Below are 16,861 nucleotides of genomic sequence, written 5' to 3' on the forward strand. Positions count from 1 at the left end.
CTCCCTCTGTTGGCCACCAGAAATGAGATGTTTCTCTTCCCCTTACCTTTTCCCTTCTTGCCCCTCTACCTTGGGCATTCTTCGAGAAGTCTCTCTTTGTCTCACCCCGTTACGCGGTGGGCTTGGTGGGCTCACAGCAGATGCAGCTGGGGCTCTCCCCACCACCCCTGTCACACCAACCTGGCTTCCTGGAGACCAAACCACAAGCAGAACATCACGGAGGCGTGAGACACACTCACAGGCTGGGCTTGGTCGCATGCGTGCAAGAGAGAGTAGCAGGCAAAGACACAACCAGGAGCAGCAGGGCAGAGTGGGCGAGCGGGCAGGCAGCAGCCGTGTCCACCTCTGGCCCAGGATGGCTCCGCCCACTGGTGGGCACGCATAGCCCTCAGGGATGGCACCGAACATGTGGCTTTTCTTCGTGATGGCGGGATGGCTGATGGCAGCCCTCTCAGGTACCCCTTTTCATCCCCTCCTGCCACCCTCTCTCTTCCTCTCATGCTGGAGGACGTGGTCCTACCTTCTCGGCCCCCTTTCAGATTGTTCTCTCACACGCTTCTTTCTGGATCCTTTCAGCCAAGGCTGTGCCCTGGTTGCAGGGGGCCCCAGCTGTGCCAACAGCAGTTGGGGCTTCGAGAGGAAACAGGAAACTCCTTAAGGGGCTGGGGGCTGTGTCTGGGACTCAAATTTTCCAGTCCTAAGAGACCCCTGTGGGTGAGGTAACACAGGCAATATGTCTTGTCCTACCAGTGGGCTCCAGGGGTCTCAGGAGGAGGGCACCTCCCACCTATAGGCTCAGGTACTCCCCTATTCCCTATTCCCCCAGGAGGGAACCATTTATCCTCCAGAGAGGCAGGACCACTGATGACCGTATTTCCCATTCCCTGGTGTGACAGGGGTGGTGGGGAGAGCCCCCAGCTGCCTCTGCTGTGAGCCCACCAAGCCCACTGTGTAACGGGGTGAGACAAAGAGAGACTTCTCCAAGAGTCTTGGTCTCACCAGGCTTACGCTGCTCAGGGAGCAGGCCCCAAAACAGAGCTCAGGTCAGCCAATCTCGGGGCGGTGGGGGGGGGGGGTTCGGCACAACGAGCTGGGATAATTTATGGCACAAGTGAGCAGGAAGGCTCTTGAGCCCCCTCCCCCTTTCAAATCCTGAACTCCCCCAGGGTGCTGAGACCTTCTTGGAGTCCAGGCCAGGGCGCCAGGTGGCCAGAAGTTCTGGGGCACCAGGGCTGTGCTTTTCAGGTATCGTTGGCCCCTGCTGAATGTGGGGTTCAAGTTGGTCTGAGCAGGACAGAGGCCCAGAAACAAGAGAGATCCTGTCCTTGGCTGGCTCAAGTTTGGCAAGGGTGTCTGGTATGGAAACAGAACCTGAAAGTGGTCTCCATCTGCCCTGCAATGGAGGAGCCAATCACTTTCAATTTGTTGCGAGGGAGGCCTAGGACGGCCCTTCTAGGAGGGGGCATCCCAGCCAACTCGGAAGGCTGGGAGGATTCGGGGCGTTATGGGAGGGGGCCTCTTCTCTCTGCCCCGACCTGGGGCATCTGCTCTGAGCCTCCCGGCCTCATAATGGCTCAGGGGACCTGAGTTCCCTCTGGGGGTGGGATAAGTGCGGTTGGCTTTGTGTGCTCGGGCCTCAGCTTTGCCTCTCACCCTGCCAGGAGTTTCCAAGGCAGTACCTGGGGCTCAGGTGCCTCCTGCCCTGGAGCAGAGACAGAGGACAGTCAGAGTAGCCCCTGCCTCCCGTAGGTCTTCTCCATGAGGCCAGCTCAGGATGGAGGCTGGGTTTGCAAGGCTGCGTGGCTGGCCCTGGGCACTGCCGGCTGCCTCCAGGCATCAGACCAGCTTCTTCCATGGTTTCTCAGCAGGATCAGCATGCTGAGGAACTAGCCCTTAGCAGTGCCTGGGGAGGAGGTGGGAGCCCCAGGCCTGGGCAGAGCGCAGGAAGATGACTGGAAGGGGCCCAGGAGCAGAATGTCTTACTCTTTGGTCACCTTGCCTCGCAGTGAGAAGTTCTGCTCTATCTGCTACGCTGTCTGTACTGTTATTTACTTAATGCTTTTGAAACTGCATTTATATTTAATTGATACAAGTTTCGTTTTGAAAGGAAACTTTATGTCACTATTGTACACGGAAAACCGATATCATTTGCCTTAACCCAAGGTTCCAAAAACCCATTGCTGTCTAGTGGATTCTGACTCATAGCGACTCTAGGTAATCAGAAAAATAAATGGTAGTGAAAACAAACTTCCATTATGTTCTAGCAAAAAGTTAATAAAATGCAAAGGCCTTGAGCCTGCAGCCTAGGGCCTGCCTTCTGTGGAAACGGCAGATGAGGGAGGTGCTCAAAACACCCTTGCTCCAAGCTGTTATTTTCTTCTTGATTTTTCAGAAGAATTGAAAGCACTCTGAACAGGGAATAGTTTCTTTGCTCTGCAATTGAATGGCTGGCATTAAGTGCTGGCTCCTTAAACCCTCTCAAGGGTTACCAGTCTGAAAAATGGGGGCTGGTAGGAGAGACACTGTAGGCAGAAGGAGAACTAGGAGCCCAGGTTCGGTGGGGAGGGAAAGCCAGCCCCCTGGTGCGGCCAGAAGTTGAGGCTGGCCTGCAGGCTGACATGAAGGAGGCTGAGCCGCTGTCCCTGGGCCTGCCTGAGCACTTCTTCCCTTCCGTTTCGGTCCAGCAAGACCACACCCCAGCAGGAGCTTGCCCTGGGAGGGCAAGATTGACCCAGATCTCTCTGCAAGGGGTCTCTTGGCCATATTAGTATGTTGGGGCAGACCAGGTTAGGAAAGTGAATTAGGGAGGGCTCAGCTGTAAAGCACTTAACTTCTAGCTGAAAGGTTGGCGGTTCCAACAACCCAGGGATGCCTCGAAAGATAGGCCTGGTGATCTGCTTCCGAAGGGTCACACCTTGAAAACCCTATGGAGCAGTTCTACTCTGTACACATGGGGTTGCCATGAGTCAGAATTAACTTAATAGCAGCTAACAACAACAATGGAGAAAAGGAAAAGAAAGAAAAATGACGGAGGAGGCGGAGGTGGGAGGATGAGACCCATGAGGAAATTCTAGAGCCCTTGCCGTAAGAGCTGCTTCTAGAAGCCTGGATGGGGAGCACAGGTCGGTGGAGCCTGGCTCTCCTGGGCTGTGGCAGACTGGTCCGTAGTCTTCTGGTGCGTGGCAGTCCCCCCTTCTCATGCTCCCCTTCCCTATTCCAGCTCTGGGCTCTCTATCCTGGGCCTCACAGACCTATAAGCTTCTCAACAGCTTGGCTTCTTGTTGGCAAATGCCCAGGGCAGACCCCAGGGCTTATGGGACCAGGCTCTCCAATTCTCTGTTGGTGCTGCCCTGGAGGCCTGGGCCCAGGGCCAGTTTGTGTGCCTCCAATTCTGTGCCTCCGTTTCTTGATCAGCCAACTGGGAATAAAGGGGCAGAGAGAATGAACTAGATGCCCAGTCTGAGGAGGGTAGGGTGGGACCAGGAGGCTGGGGGTTTTGCCTGGGCCCTGCCTCTAATTCACTGTGTGGCTGTCCTCCTTCTCCTCTCTGGGCCTCAGCTTTCCCATTGGTGGAATAGGGTGCTCTGAGCAGACAATCTCTAAAAGCTTATCCAAACCTGACAGTCTCTGGGGGCAGTAGAACGTTCTGCCAGAAGAACAAACAAATCTTGGAAGAAGTACAGCCAGAGTGCTCCTTAGAAGCGAGGATAGTGAGACTGCATCCCACTTACTTTGGACATGTTATCGGAAGGGACCAGTCTCTGGAAACGGACATCATGCTTGGTAAAGAAGAAAGAGGGTCAGTGAAAAAGAGGAAGACCCTCGACTAGATGGATTGACACAGTAGCTGCAACAATGGGCTCAAACATAGCAATGATTGTGAGGATGGTGCAGGACAGGCCAGCGTTTCGTTCTTTTGTGCACGGGGTCACTATGAGTTGGAACTGAATCAGTGTCACCTAACAACAACGGCAACAATGAGGTAATAACAAAGACCCAGGCTTTTCCCCACCAGGGCAGGACCAAGGTTGGTGACTCTAATTCCATCTGTGCTGCCGTTGGTGACGACTCAAGGGCTGTTTTTGTGTATCAGAAGACTGCTTGTGGTTACTTAAAAAATAATGATAATATTTAATGTCTTAAATTAACAAATTAACAAATTTGTTTTTTTCTTAAGCTTGTAAGTTCAGTATACAAATCTCATTGTATTTGTAAGTCCATTTTTAACAATGGCACTCAAGGAGCCTTTGATTAATATTTGAGCAAATCAAGTCGAACAGAGTAAGTTTCCTTAAACAATAATGCCACTTACAAACGTAGCCAGCTAAGTTCCTTTAGCTCTGTGCCCTCCAATAAGGCAGCCACTAGACACGTGCATTTGAATGTGGTAGTCCAAACTCAGCAGTGTTTGGAAATGTAAAATATCCAACAGATTTTGAAGACTTGTACAAAAATGAATGGAAAGTACTTCATTAGTAAATTTTTATCTGAATTACAATGTGGAAATGATAATATTTTAGATATGTTGGGTTAAGCAAATTTTGTTACTGCAAATAATTGTACCTATTTTATATAGGTATTCCACATATACACTTCTTAAAATGTGGCTAGTAGAAAAATTAAAATTAGATATGTAGCTTGTGTTATATTTGTACTGGATAGCATTCACTGCCTTAGATATTCTAAATTGCATTTATAAACTGAACGAATTTGATTTTCTTATAAATGCTTTAAATACCTCTAAGAAACAAAACCCTCCTGAGGATTTCAAAGAATGCATGCAAATTTAGAAAGCTAACTTCTAAACAAAGTGACTATTAAGCTCTCTACAATATTCTATTCATGTTTACAGACATTATTAAATTCTCTTAAATTTTCAGCTTAAAATTTCAACTGAAGCCAAACACTCAATCACATCCGTGAGAAACCCTAACGGCCAAATGTTTTTATATATCACAAATACAGGACGATCGGGTGGCTATGAGTTGGAATCCACTCGACGGCAAGGGGTTTGCTTTTGTTTTTATGCACCCACACACAAAGCTATGATTTTTTTTTTTCATTTAATCATCTCTGTTTTTTTCCCCTTAAATAGACTTTATTTTTCAGAGCAGTTTTAGATTTACAGGAAAATTGTGCAGAAAGTTGTACAGAGAGTTCCCTTTAGCCCCTATCCCCCATGGGAACCGTTTCTCCTGTTACTAACATCTTGCGTTCCTGTGGTACGTTTTTTACAAACCACGAACCAATATGGATACAGCATTATTAACTAAAGTCCATAGTTTACATTTCATCTCTATTTTTTAATTATAATTTTCCTGGCATTAAAAGCCACTTGTTGTTGTTACAACATGGTGACTCATGGGGACCCCATGTGTGCAGAGTAGAACTGCTCCATAGAGTTTTCAAGGCTGTGAACTTTTGGAAGCAGATTGCCAAGCCTGTCTTCCAAGGCGCCCCTGGGTGGGTTTGAACCGCCAAAGTTTTGGCTAGGAGTTGAGCACTTAACTATTTCCACCACCCAGGGAATCTTAAAAGCCACTTAGCACAGAGAAAGTAACTGTACCATTCAGTCAAACCTACTTCACCAGCCTGATCTCCTGATAGGAAAATTCAGGGATTAAATTGAGCAGTCGGACTCTGAGGCTGAAAAAGCAGCCTCCTTCCTGGGAGCAGCTGCCCCCAGCTGAGGCTTTGGGACAGAGGGTTGGAGACCTCAGAGAACAGTCTTATAGGAAAAGACACTCAATCACATCTGTGAGAAACTCTAACGGCCAAGTGTTCTTAAACATCACAAATACAGATGTGGCATTAAATACTAGTGAATTACGTGGTGAGGAAGTCATGCCCAACACAGGGAACTTGACCCAGCTTGCACTTAACACAGATGTACAAATGGTATGGGTTTTTGCTCATTTAACCATTGGGTACCAGGCCACATAGACAGGCGGGAAACCACCCACTTCAATGCCCATGGCAGTTGCTCAACTCAGCATTGAGCAAAACCCTGGTGGAGCTGGAGTCCCCAGGTCCTATCTTCTATCCCAGCCATAGTCCCCTCCAGGCCCTCCAGCCCGCCCCCATCAAGGGGACCCCCCCATCTCCGATCAGAGCTTGAAGAGTTATTTAGAGCAGCACTTCCGGGGGTTTTCGCGTTCCCACCCACCTTCTGGTCTGCTAAAGCTGCCATCAGTCCAACAATTCACTAAATATTCTTTCTTAACCTTATGCTTTAAAGCTTAAATGCATTTAATTTTAGAAGAAACTTTATATCACTCCCTTAAAGAGAAAGCCATCATAGATCACTGTAACAATAATTGTGAAGATAACAATGAAAATGAAACAATGTTATTAAATTCTAGCCTGGGAGTTGCTGCTTTCCCTTTGCTCAAACGGGAGGTTTGTAGTTCTCAGAGGCCTTAAGGACTTTCCCCCAGGAGACTTTCTCTTCCAAGTCACCAGAAAGGCTGGAAGGGAAATAGACATAACTTCCACACCATGTACCTCAGTGGTATTTAATGCCACGTCTCCGAACTCCTAAATGACCTCACGTACCTTTGGGTGTGTGCCCCACACTTTGAGGAACACTGATTTAGAGGAGTGGGGATTTGCCTGTGCATCCCCCACAAGGCAGAGCTCAGCTGCTCAGGGATACCCTGGACATGCGGGCCCCATACCAGGAACCTCGGGCAGCCTCTGAATTTCCCTGGCAAACCTTGAAGTTGGAGATGGTACCCGAACCCGTGCCTCCTCATTTAGCCCAGGGCAACTGAGCCCCTGCAGCATAGGGAGGTAGAAGGAACATTATTCGGGGAGTCTGGAGCCCTGAGGAGTCCCTAAGAGGCACAAATGATTGAGCACATCACTACTGACTGAGAGGTTGGCAGTTTGAGTCCACCCAGAGACACCTTGGAAGAAAGGCCCAGTGATCTTCTTCCGAAAGGTCACAGCCATGAAAATCCCATGGAGTACAGTTCTACTCTGCAACACGTGGGGTTACCATGAGTCGAGATCGACTCAACAACAACTGGTTCGTTTGTGTGTTTGTGAGCCCTAGGAGGTCCTGGATGTCACAAATGGTTTGTGCTTGATTACTAACCTAAAGGTTGACAGTTCAAATCCCCCCAGCAGTGCTGTAGAAAGAAGACGTGGTGATCTACTTCCATAAAGATCATGGCTAAGAAAATCATACGGTACAGTTCTACTCTCTGACACTTGGGGTCACCATGAGTCGGAATTGACCTGACAGCAATGGGTTTGAGTTTTTGGTTTGAGGAAGCAGGCAGTGGGAACAGATTTTTGGAGCTAGCTCTGCTTTAACTTGCTGGTTCTAACTTGCTTGAGCAACTTCTTCCCGTCTCTCTCTCCCTCCTTTTCTTCCTTCCTTCCTCCAGAGACTTTATAGGTTGTCCTGAAGGCAGGGAGGAGAGGGCATCCAGCTATCTCAGAAACTCACCCCGAGACAGGCACAGCATCATGACCCCAGTCGGCATCCTGCCGTGTGGAAAGATGAACTCTGGAGCCAGGCCGACTTGGGTTCCCAGTCCCAGCTGTGTAACCCCAAGGATGTTGCTTAACTTCTCTGTGCTTGCCTACTAGAGATAAAATACACCCAGCTCACCACGGTGTGAAAACTAATTCAGATCATGTATCTGAAAATGCTCAAACACAGCAGTGCTCAAAATGTTAGTTTATAAAAGTTACACAGCAAGGACTAAAAAAATCCCTTGGGTGTGTGAACTCAGGATTTAGTGGTTAACAGCGCTGCTAGCACAATAAGCTCATTTACCCACAGGACAAGCCCATTTTACAGATGAGAAAGCCAAGGTTTAGCAAGGACAAGAGACTTGTCCAAAGTCTGTAGCTCTAAGTGCCAGGATTTGAGCTTAAGTCTCCCACCCAACAGCCTGGGGCTCCTTCCACCACAAAGAAGTGGCTTGTCTCTTGGCTGTCTGTTCTTCTGGGCTCCATCCAGGCACAAGGCATCACTCCCAAATGCCACTCCCCCAGGCTTGCAGCCATACCACTTAGACCAGGGACGGTCCTGACAGGCCTCTGAGGTCCTGGGGCCACCTGGAAGGCTTCTTGTTTTTGTTTTTAATAATTTATGATTGTTGTTAATAACCCATTGCTGTCAAGTCGATTTTGGCTCATAGCAGCCAGATAGGACAGAGTAGAACTGCCCCATAAAGTTTCCAAGGAGCACCTGGTGAATTCAAACTGCCAACCCTTGGTTAGCAGACATAGCACTTAACCACTACGCCACCAGGGTTTCCGTTGTTGATAATATACACAGCACAACATGGGCCAATTCAACAGTGACATTGATTACATTCTTTGAGTTGTACAACCATTCTCACCCCTTTTTTCTGAGTTGTTCCTTCCACATTAACATAAACTCACTGCTCCGTAAGTATCTTATCTAGTCTTTAAAGAGTTGCTGTTGTCAGTGTGATCCCATACAGACAGTTGTTCAAAAGAACACAATGCTCAGGGCACACATTCTTTACTAATTGAACTAAACTACTGTTTGGTTTCAAGAAGGCTCCGGGGATGTTTTTGATTTAAGGTTTAAAGATTATCTCAAGGCAATAGTTTTGAGGGTTTATCCAGTCTCCATGGCTCCAGAAAATCTGAATTCCGTGAGAATTAGAAATTTTTTTCCCCCCTTTTGATCAGAATACTTCTATAGAATCTTTGATCAAAAGGTTCAGTGATGGTGGACAGGCACCAATCAGTTTTTCTGGTCTCATGGCAAAGGAGACAGTTGTTCATGGAGGCAGGTAGCCACCCACCACTTGGAAGGCTTCCTAAGGACGGACAGGTTCAACAGCGGCTGCCTTTCTCATCGTAGCTCAGCCCCATGGGGTTTACCCTGCAGCTGCCCTGCTAGCCAAGACCGGGAACAAATGCAAAGCCTGGCAGGAGGCTCTATCTATTCACATTTATTCAGCACCTGCATCGTGCCAGGCCCTGTGCTGGCTCTGAGATATACAATATGAAGGTTTTGCCATTGAACACTTTAGCGTGTTGTGAGGAAGGTGGAAGAACACACCACGGTCTGCCTGTGATAGGTGTGACAACAGGCATTATCCAAAGATAACTATATCCACCACCCATAACGGGAGACTCACCATTCGTTAACACGCTCTGCTGCTAACAAAAAAGTTGGAGGTTCGAGTTCACCCAGGGCTGCCCCAGAAGAAGGGCCTGGTGATCAACTTCTAAAAAATCAGTCACTGAAAAGCCTTTGGAGCACAGTGGAGGGAGAGCTTGAGCCTCCCTGGTAGAAGCAGGGCGGCTTTTCAGAGGGGGGACATCCCTGGGTAAGAAGGGCCGGACAGTGAGACAAGAAGTCTTTCCTCATACAGAGAAGGATGGCAAAGGATTTGAGGCACAAAGACTTTAAAAAAAAAAAAAAAAAAAGAGTTCAGCAAGTCCCTGGGTTACCAACATCTGACTTATGGACAACTCAACTTTCACTTGCCCTTTAGTGTTATGTAAATTTGCCCTACTTTGAAATGACTGAACCAACCTTTACAGCAAATTCTTCGTCACAATCACCTTCGCTTGCTGCATGTGCAGCTTTTAAATCATTGAAAGGGCTTCCAGAATTTTCTTGCACTAAAACTAAGGCTAAATGCCCATAGGTACCTGTCCTGGTTTTCTAGTGCTGCTGTAACAGAAATACCACAAGTGGATGGCTTTAACAAAGAGAAATTTATTTCCTCACAGTAAAGTAGGCTACGAGTGCAAATTCAGGGCGTTGGCTCCAGAGGAAGCCTTTCTCTCTCTGTGGGCTCTGGAGGAAGGTCTTTGTCCTCAATCTTCCCCTGGTCGAGAAGCTTCTCAGGTGCAGGGACCCCAGGTCCAAAGGACGTGCTCAGTTCCTCGTGCTGCTTTCTTAGTGGTATGAGGTCCCCAACTCTCTGCTTGCTTCCTTTTCCTTTTATCTCTTAAGGTACAGGCCACACCCCAGGGAAACTCCCTTTACCTTGGGTCAGGGAGGTGACCTGGGTAAAGGTGGTGTTACAATCTCATCTAATCTCTCAACATAAAATTACAATCACAAAATGGAGGACAACCACACAATACTGGGAATCATGACCTGACCAAGCTGATACACACATTTTGGGGGCACATAATTCAATCCATGACTGTACCTGTGTCGACTTACCTGCAAATTCTTAAAGACACTTAGAAACGGGTCTCGTTCGTAACCTGGGGACTGCCTGTACATGTAAAGCAAAAACCGGTGAAACCCAAGTAAAGTGTGTAGCCTAGTTCATTAGGTTCTCCCAACACCAACCTCTTGATTTTTTTTTTTTTTTGTTATCGTTGTTGTTGAAAATATACACTGCAAAACATACATCAATTTAACAGTTTATACATGTTCAATGTAGTGACATTGATTACATTCTTGGAATCATACAACTATTCTCACCCTCCTTTTCTGAGTTCTTCCACCCCCTTAACATAAACTCACCACCATCTAAGAGTTGCTGTTATCAATTTGATTCCATATAGACAGTTCTTTAAAAGGGCACAATGCTCAAGGCAGACATCTTTCACTAGCTAGGCTAAGCTATTTGTTCGGTTGTAAGAAGACTTCAGGCCAACCTCCCGGTTTTGATAATGTACTATAGTTACGTAATATGTTACCATTGAGGGGAGCTGGGTGATGGTATAAGGCACTTCTCTCTTCTTTCTATTGTTTTTGCAACCTCTAATGAGTCTATACTCCAAAATAGTAAGTTAAAAAGAAACACCTCAGGCAGAAGAACCCATTTGATCAGAAGCCTGGAGGTGAAACAGGCAAGGTAGGTGATACTCTGAGAGGAGCTGAGATGGCCATCCAACCCTGCTGGTTCCATAGGCCACGTTGGGTGGGTGGGGCCACAATTCCCAAAGGAGTTGAGCTCCAGGACCTTTTCTTTTTCCCCACTCCTCCTCACTGGTATATCATGAGGATTCTGTGAGATGATACTCCTGAGAGTGCCAAACACAGTGTGTGGCCTGTAGCAAGTGCACACACAAAATGAGCATTTACAAATGTCAGATGGGCAATAACATGGCTAATGGTCTCCCATGCAGTGCTCTGTAAATGCCTAAGCCGGTCTTCTCCTCCTCACAGCCCTATGAAGTAGGAGTTATTATCCCCGTTTTACTGATTCAGCACCTGAGGTTCAGAGGAGGGAAGTGACTTGCCCTAGATGCTAGTAGATGCCGCATCTTTCACTTGACCTTGTAACTCCACACCCAGTGCTTTTTCCCAGCCCTGGAACATGGGTTTGGACAGGAGACCCCACATACCCCAAGGTGCCTGCAGGGAAGGTCTCCCTGTTCTCTGGGAACATTTCACCTCACCCACCCTTAGCTGGACTGTCATGAAACATGGTTGATAAAAACCTGAAGGTGCTTGGCAGGTCAGATGTGCCCTGTGGAGTCTGATCTCTGTCTCTTCCTGGCTGAGCTTCGGTTTCCCCGTGTAAATAGCAACCTCTGGAGCCCGGGGCTGGGGTAAGGCTCCATGAGATGTTGGCTGTGAAGCACTTGGGAAAAGATGAGGCTCCTTGAGATGCTACAGGAGCCCCATGGCCACACCCTCAGCCAGGGCTGAGGCTGGGGCAGGAACTCACGGGGACAGAAAAGGGAGAGCATAGGGAAGCCCCGGTTTCTGGCCACCATTTTGTAGGCTTCTGGGGTGGGACTGCCTTCTGCCTGAAAATGGTGGCTGAGGCAGCCTCGAGAGAAAGAGAAAGCTGTGGGGCTGGGCCTCCGGCCCTTGGGAGATGCTAGCCTGGGGCCCCATAAAGGAAAAGTGATCCCCTGTCTTTCCCCTTCAATGGGGTGAGCCAGGTGGGGTCTCCACTGTGTGTTAGGGGCGGGGGCACATTAGAAGGTTCAGCCTGCAAGTTTCCACGCCATGTCTGACAGCATCATCAGGACTCTGAGCTGGGCCACCAGGCAGTGCCAGCAGTGTCCTGGGAGACGGTGTGTGGGGCTGGAGGACCAGGGCTGTGTGGGCACACAGACTGCGCAAGTGAGGAGGAACCTCAGGGCTGGGACCGTTCCCAGAAGTCTTGAGGATTGCATCTGAGCCCTCACTTTCAATTTACAAGTCCCCTACTGAGCTTTGTGCCATGGAGGATGCAGAGGTGACGTCCCTGGTCGTCAGAAAAAAAAAGAGCCACATGCAAAGCCAAGCTTGGTTCTGTCCACTTACGGAAGGGCAAACTGATGTTCAGAGAGTTTGAGTGACTGGAAGGCACCCAATAACAATAACATGTGACAATTATTTTTTTAAAAACTCCTGTTTTAAGCCTAAATAAGTTTATTTGAGCCTAGAAATCTTCCATCACTATCATATATGTAAAATAAATACCACTTGCAGTAAATAGAATATGTCCAGCCAATTGGTGTCAGAGCTGGGACTAGAGTCATGATCTATTTACTGACCTGCTGTGCCAGCTGCCTCTTTCTAAATGGGGTTCGGAGAGAGGATTTTATCTATACTTCAGCATATTTTTCTTTTAGGAGGGTGTTCACCTTTTCCAGGAGGGGTGCCTGGCAGCTGGGTTGATGGGGGCAGGGACAGAGGTGGGGAAGTGGGCCCTGGACTGGGAGGCAGTCCGTTCCACACTCCTCAGAAAGCCTTCCTTTGCCCTTCTTCCTTTGGCCACACTAAAGTGAATGCACCAAGCGCATAATTTAAGCTCCTCGGGAAAATCTGTTGCGCTGCCCCGATGGGGCTCTAGAAATATCATGTTGGAAGAAACCCCATTTTTCAGAGAAGGAGACTGAGGCGCAGAGTGGGGAATGATGTGCCCCAGGACACAGAGCAGGGGTGAGAACCTGGGCCTGCAGGCCCAGCCCAGGACCTTCCTCCTTCCATCATTGCCCAGGAGGGCGTGGCCCAGGCCCTATGTATCCAGGGGCATCCTCAGGTGAGACTGCTGGATAGTACAGTGGCGTGAGGGGGTTTGAGGTGTTCCGGCTCTGAGATGCCACTTGGTGAGCTGAGGAGCTGGCTTCCTGGAGCTGCCTTCCTGGCCTGTCTCAACAGCTCCCCCAGGCTTAGTCTCTGGTGTTGTTTCCTCCCAGTTTTTTTTTTTTTTTTTTTTCTATTTAGCATAATTTGAGACTTACTGAAAAGCTACAAAAATAGTACAAAGAATTTCCATATGTTATTCACTCAGATTCCTCAAACGTTAATATTTTACCACGTTTGCTTATTTTTTTTTTCTCCGTGTCTATCCATCTATTTTTCTGTTACTTTTTTCTGAACCATTTGGGAGTAGATTGTAGACATAACACCCTTTTCCTCCTACAGAATTCATTGTGTCCTTTTTTTAAAAATAAATAAGGGTATTCTCTTATATAACTACAGTACACTTATCGATATCAGGAAACGAACAGTGATGCAATATTATTATTTTATTGACAGTCCTTATTCAGATTTTTCCAATTGTCCCAATAAGGTCTTTTAAAGCAAAAGAAAATTCAATTTCTTACGTTGCATTTAATTCTCAAGTCTCTTTGTTGTTGTTAGCTGCCATCGCGTTGGCTTTGTTACCCAATTAGGGTCCGTGCCCTCGAGGAGTCGAGCCAGTGAAACATACTCCGAGTCAGAAAGAGTGAGAAAACTTATTCAGGAGATGTGTACATCACCGGGGACCCGGAAGCAACACAGCCTGTCTCCATGAAGTCCCAAAGAGCAATTTTACATTAGAGCTTACATAGAATTTTTACAAGGGTTAAAAGTGTCTTTGTAGTCCACAGATGGCATGGCCAGAGGAGTTATTCATTACGAGATAGTGACAAGAGACACTTTATTAGACTAAAGAGATACATATCAGATACCCGGGCCCTGATTTTCCTGTAGGCGGTTGTAAGTCACAGGTGGTTGGACAGAACAAAGTTAGTTTGCATCAGATTAAAACAAAGAACAAAGTCATTAACGTTAGGTCAAAACAAAGTCATTAACAAAGGTATGTGAAGGAGAAGGCAGGCAGAGGAAAGAGAAGAACTTATAGGTTCATCATTATTAGTTATGTCAAGTTCTCAGTCGCCCAGTTCTACTGTGTCCTATAGGGTCGATATGAGTCAGGATCGACTCGACGGCACTGGGTGGGTCAGTCACCCATTTTGAAAAAGGAGGAAACAAGCTGGGGAGTATAGGGGTTACAGCTTCAACTTGGATGATCCTCTATGTACAACAGAGCTAAATGTGTTGTTTTGGTCCTGCGCCATCTTCATAATTGTTGTAGGCTTGAGTTCATTGTTATGGCCACTGTGTATTTTGAGTACCTCATTACGAGGAGATAGGACTGTGATTACTCAAATTCTGAAAGGACACCAAACCCCAAAAAAACCAAACCCATTGCTGTGGAATTGATCTCAACTCATAGCAAATTCAAAGATTTACAGCCTCGGAAACCCTATGGGGCAGTTCTACTGTGTCCTAGAGGCTCGCTGTGAGTTGGAATTGACTTGATGGCAACGGGTTAATCTTTACGGAAGCAGACTGCAACATCTTTCTCCTGAGGAGCAGCTGGTGGGTTCGAACGGCTGGCCTTTCAGTTGGCAGCCAAGCGCTTAACCACTGTACCACCAGGGCTACTTTTGTAGGGGTCCAGTACCCCCCAAAAGTCAAAAAACTACCCCTCTAGTCCCACACTCTTCTGGTACAGTTGGAGAAGCTGAGAGAGAGAGAGGCTGATTTACCCGAGGCAGTAAGCCTAGGTGCTTTGCTCAAATTGGGTTCAGTGTCCCAAGGATTTTGGAGTTCCATTAAAAAGCAGATTTAGAAGTGTGTGGGCTTTGGAGTCAGACTGATATGAGCTTAAATCCCATCTCTTCCTCTGAATACCAGTACCTGAGTTTCTTCACCTCTCTGAGCCTCAGTGATCTTGTCAATATAAATGGTAATATAGTACCAGCCTCCTAGGGCTATTGGGAGATAAAAAGAGAAAATGAACTGACTCTTTAATAAGTATTCTGACAAAACTCATATACTACAATTCTGAAGCCCTAAAGACTCCCAAATAGTAATTGTTTTCATAACTGTTAGTGGCAAGATCTGGCCTGAACTGATGAGCTGTTCATACCCTTTTCCATCCAGTCGATTTGGACTCGCAGCAACCCTACAGGACAGAGTAGAACTGCCCCATACAGTTTCCAAGGAGCGCTTGGTGGATTCGAACTGCCGACCCTTTGGTTAGCTACCTTAGCACTTGACTACGCCACCAGGGTTTATGCAAAGTCTTCATTTATTCTGCCTTGTGTGAAAATCAAACATTTTGTTGCAGAACCACTTGGGCACAGAGAATCACAACCTGGAAGCCCAGGTACCATCTTGCTTTGCCTGATATTGGAGTTCGGCTCAGCTCCTTTCTGCCACGGGGCCAGATCTCCCTCCACTTTTACGGTGTTTGCTATTTATTTGTTGAGCATCTAATATGTGTTGGGCACTCTCTTTAGCCCCTGGGAATGCAGGACAACACCCCAGAACTCAAGGAGCTTATATTCTAATCGAGAAAGTAGACATTTTAATGGATTTAAAAAGTAGTATTATTTTAGAGAGAAATATGAGCAATGAGGAAAATAAAGTGAAGTAAGGGGACCAAGAGTGATGGGGATAGGGACCTAGCTAAGGCTTCTGAGGGCATTTGAGCAGAGACGTGAAGGATGAGACAAGCTGGGAAAGCAGAGACCAAGGAGAAGGGCATTCCAGCCAGAGGAAACAGCAGGTGCAAAGGCACTGAAACAGGAATGAGCCTGACATGTCGAGAAGTGGAGGAGATGGAGCAGTCGGCGCATGGTGTGGGGTCAGATCAGGTAGGAGCTTGGATTGAACTCGAGGGCACTTGGAAATCATTGCGGATTTTAAACACAGAGGGATGTGATCCGATTGCCCTTTATATGTAACAATTAAAGAGCCCTGGTGGTGCAATGGTTAAGCACTCGGCTGCTAACCGAAAAGTTGGCAGTTCAAACCCATCCAGCAGCTCTTCGAGAAGAAGACCTGTCGATCTGCTTCCGTAAAGATTATAGCTGAGAAAACCCTATGGGGCAGTTCTACTTTGTCATATGGGGTCGCTATGAGCTGGAATCAACTCGATGGCACCCAACAATAACATATAATAATTTTTTAAAATTTTAAAAAACTCCTTTTTTAAACTTAAATAAGTTGATTGAAGCCTAGAAATCTTTTATCACTATCACATATATAGAATAAATATCACTTCTGTAATTAGAATTAAAAAAAAAAAAACTTTTCTGTTGAGCAAATTCCAACTCATAGAGACCCTATAGGACAGAGTAGAATGGCCCCACAGAGTTTCCAAGGACCACTTGGTGGATTCGAACTGCCAACCTTTTGGTTAGCAGCTGTAGCCCTTGACCACTAAGCCACTAGGGTTTCCAAATCAGAATAAACCAAAAAAAAAAAAACCAGAAACTCACTGTTGTCGAGTCGATTCCAACTCATAACAACCCTGTAGGACAGAGTAGAACTGCCCCATAGAGCTTCCAGGGAGTGGCTGGTGGATTTGAACTACTGACATTTTGGTTAGCAGCAGTAGCACTTAACCACTGAGCCACCAGGGTTTCCCCAAATTAGAATATACCCATGTAAATAAATAAAACAGTGAAAACAAAAGTGTTGTTAAATAGCCTGCCATCCAAGCCTGAGTCAGCTCTCCCTTTGTCATTAGCAAGTGTTAGGTGTTAAAGGCCGAGTAGCACCACAGTGAGACTTTCTTCTTCATATAAAGAATTGGATTTGCTTACTGTGCCAGTCAGTGCTATCTAATCTTGTATCTTAAGTCACCTCCTATCCCACCTCTGGCTTGGGAAA

General features: G+C 47.1%; 1 protein-coding gene across 6 annotated transcripts in view; it reads left to right on the forward strand.

Moving 5' to 3' along the window:
- Positions 1-234: 234 nt before the first annotated feature.
- CD6 (CD6 molecule) overlaps positions 235-16,861 on the forward strand; it is a 47,254-nt gene continuing 30,627 nt past the window's right edge. For all 6 annotated transcript variants that reach the window (XM_049892132.1, XM_049892128.1, XM_049892131.1 and 3 more), the window contains exon 1: positions 235-455. In XM_049892132.1, the coding sequence (XP_049748089.1) occupies positions 395-455 (61 nt within the window). In that variant the 5' untranslated portion in view covers positions 235-394. The remainder of the gene's footprint in view (positions 456-16,861) is intronic.

The sequence above is a fragment of the Elephas maximus genome, chromosome 7, assembly GCF_024166365.1.
Source record: "Elephas maximus indicus isolate mEleMax1 chromosome 7, mEleMax1 primary haplotype, whole genome shotgun sequence".
NCBI classification, from domain to species: Eukaryota; Metazoa; Chordata; class Mammalia; order Proboscidea; family Elephantidae; genus Elephas; species Elephas maximus.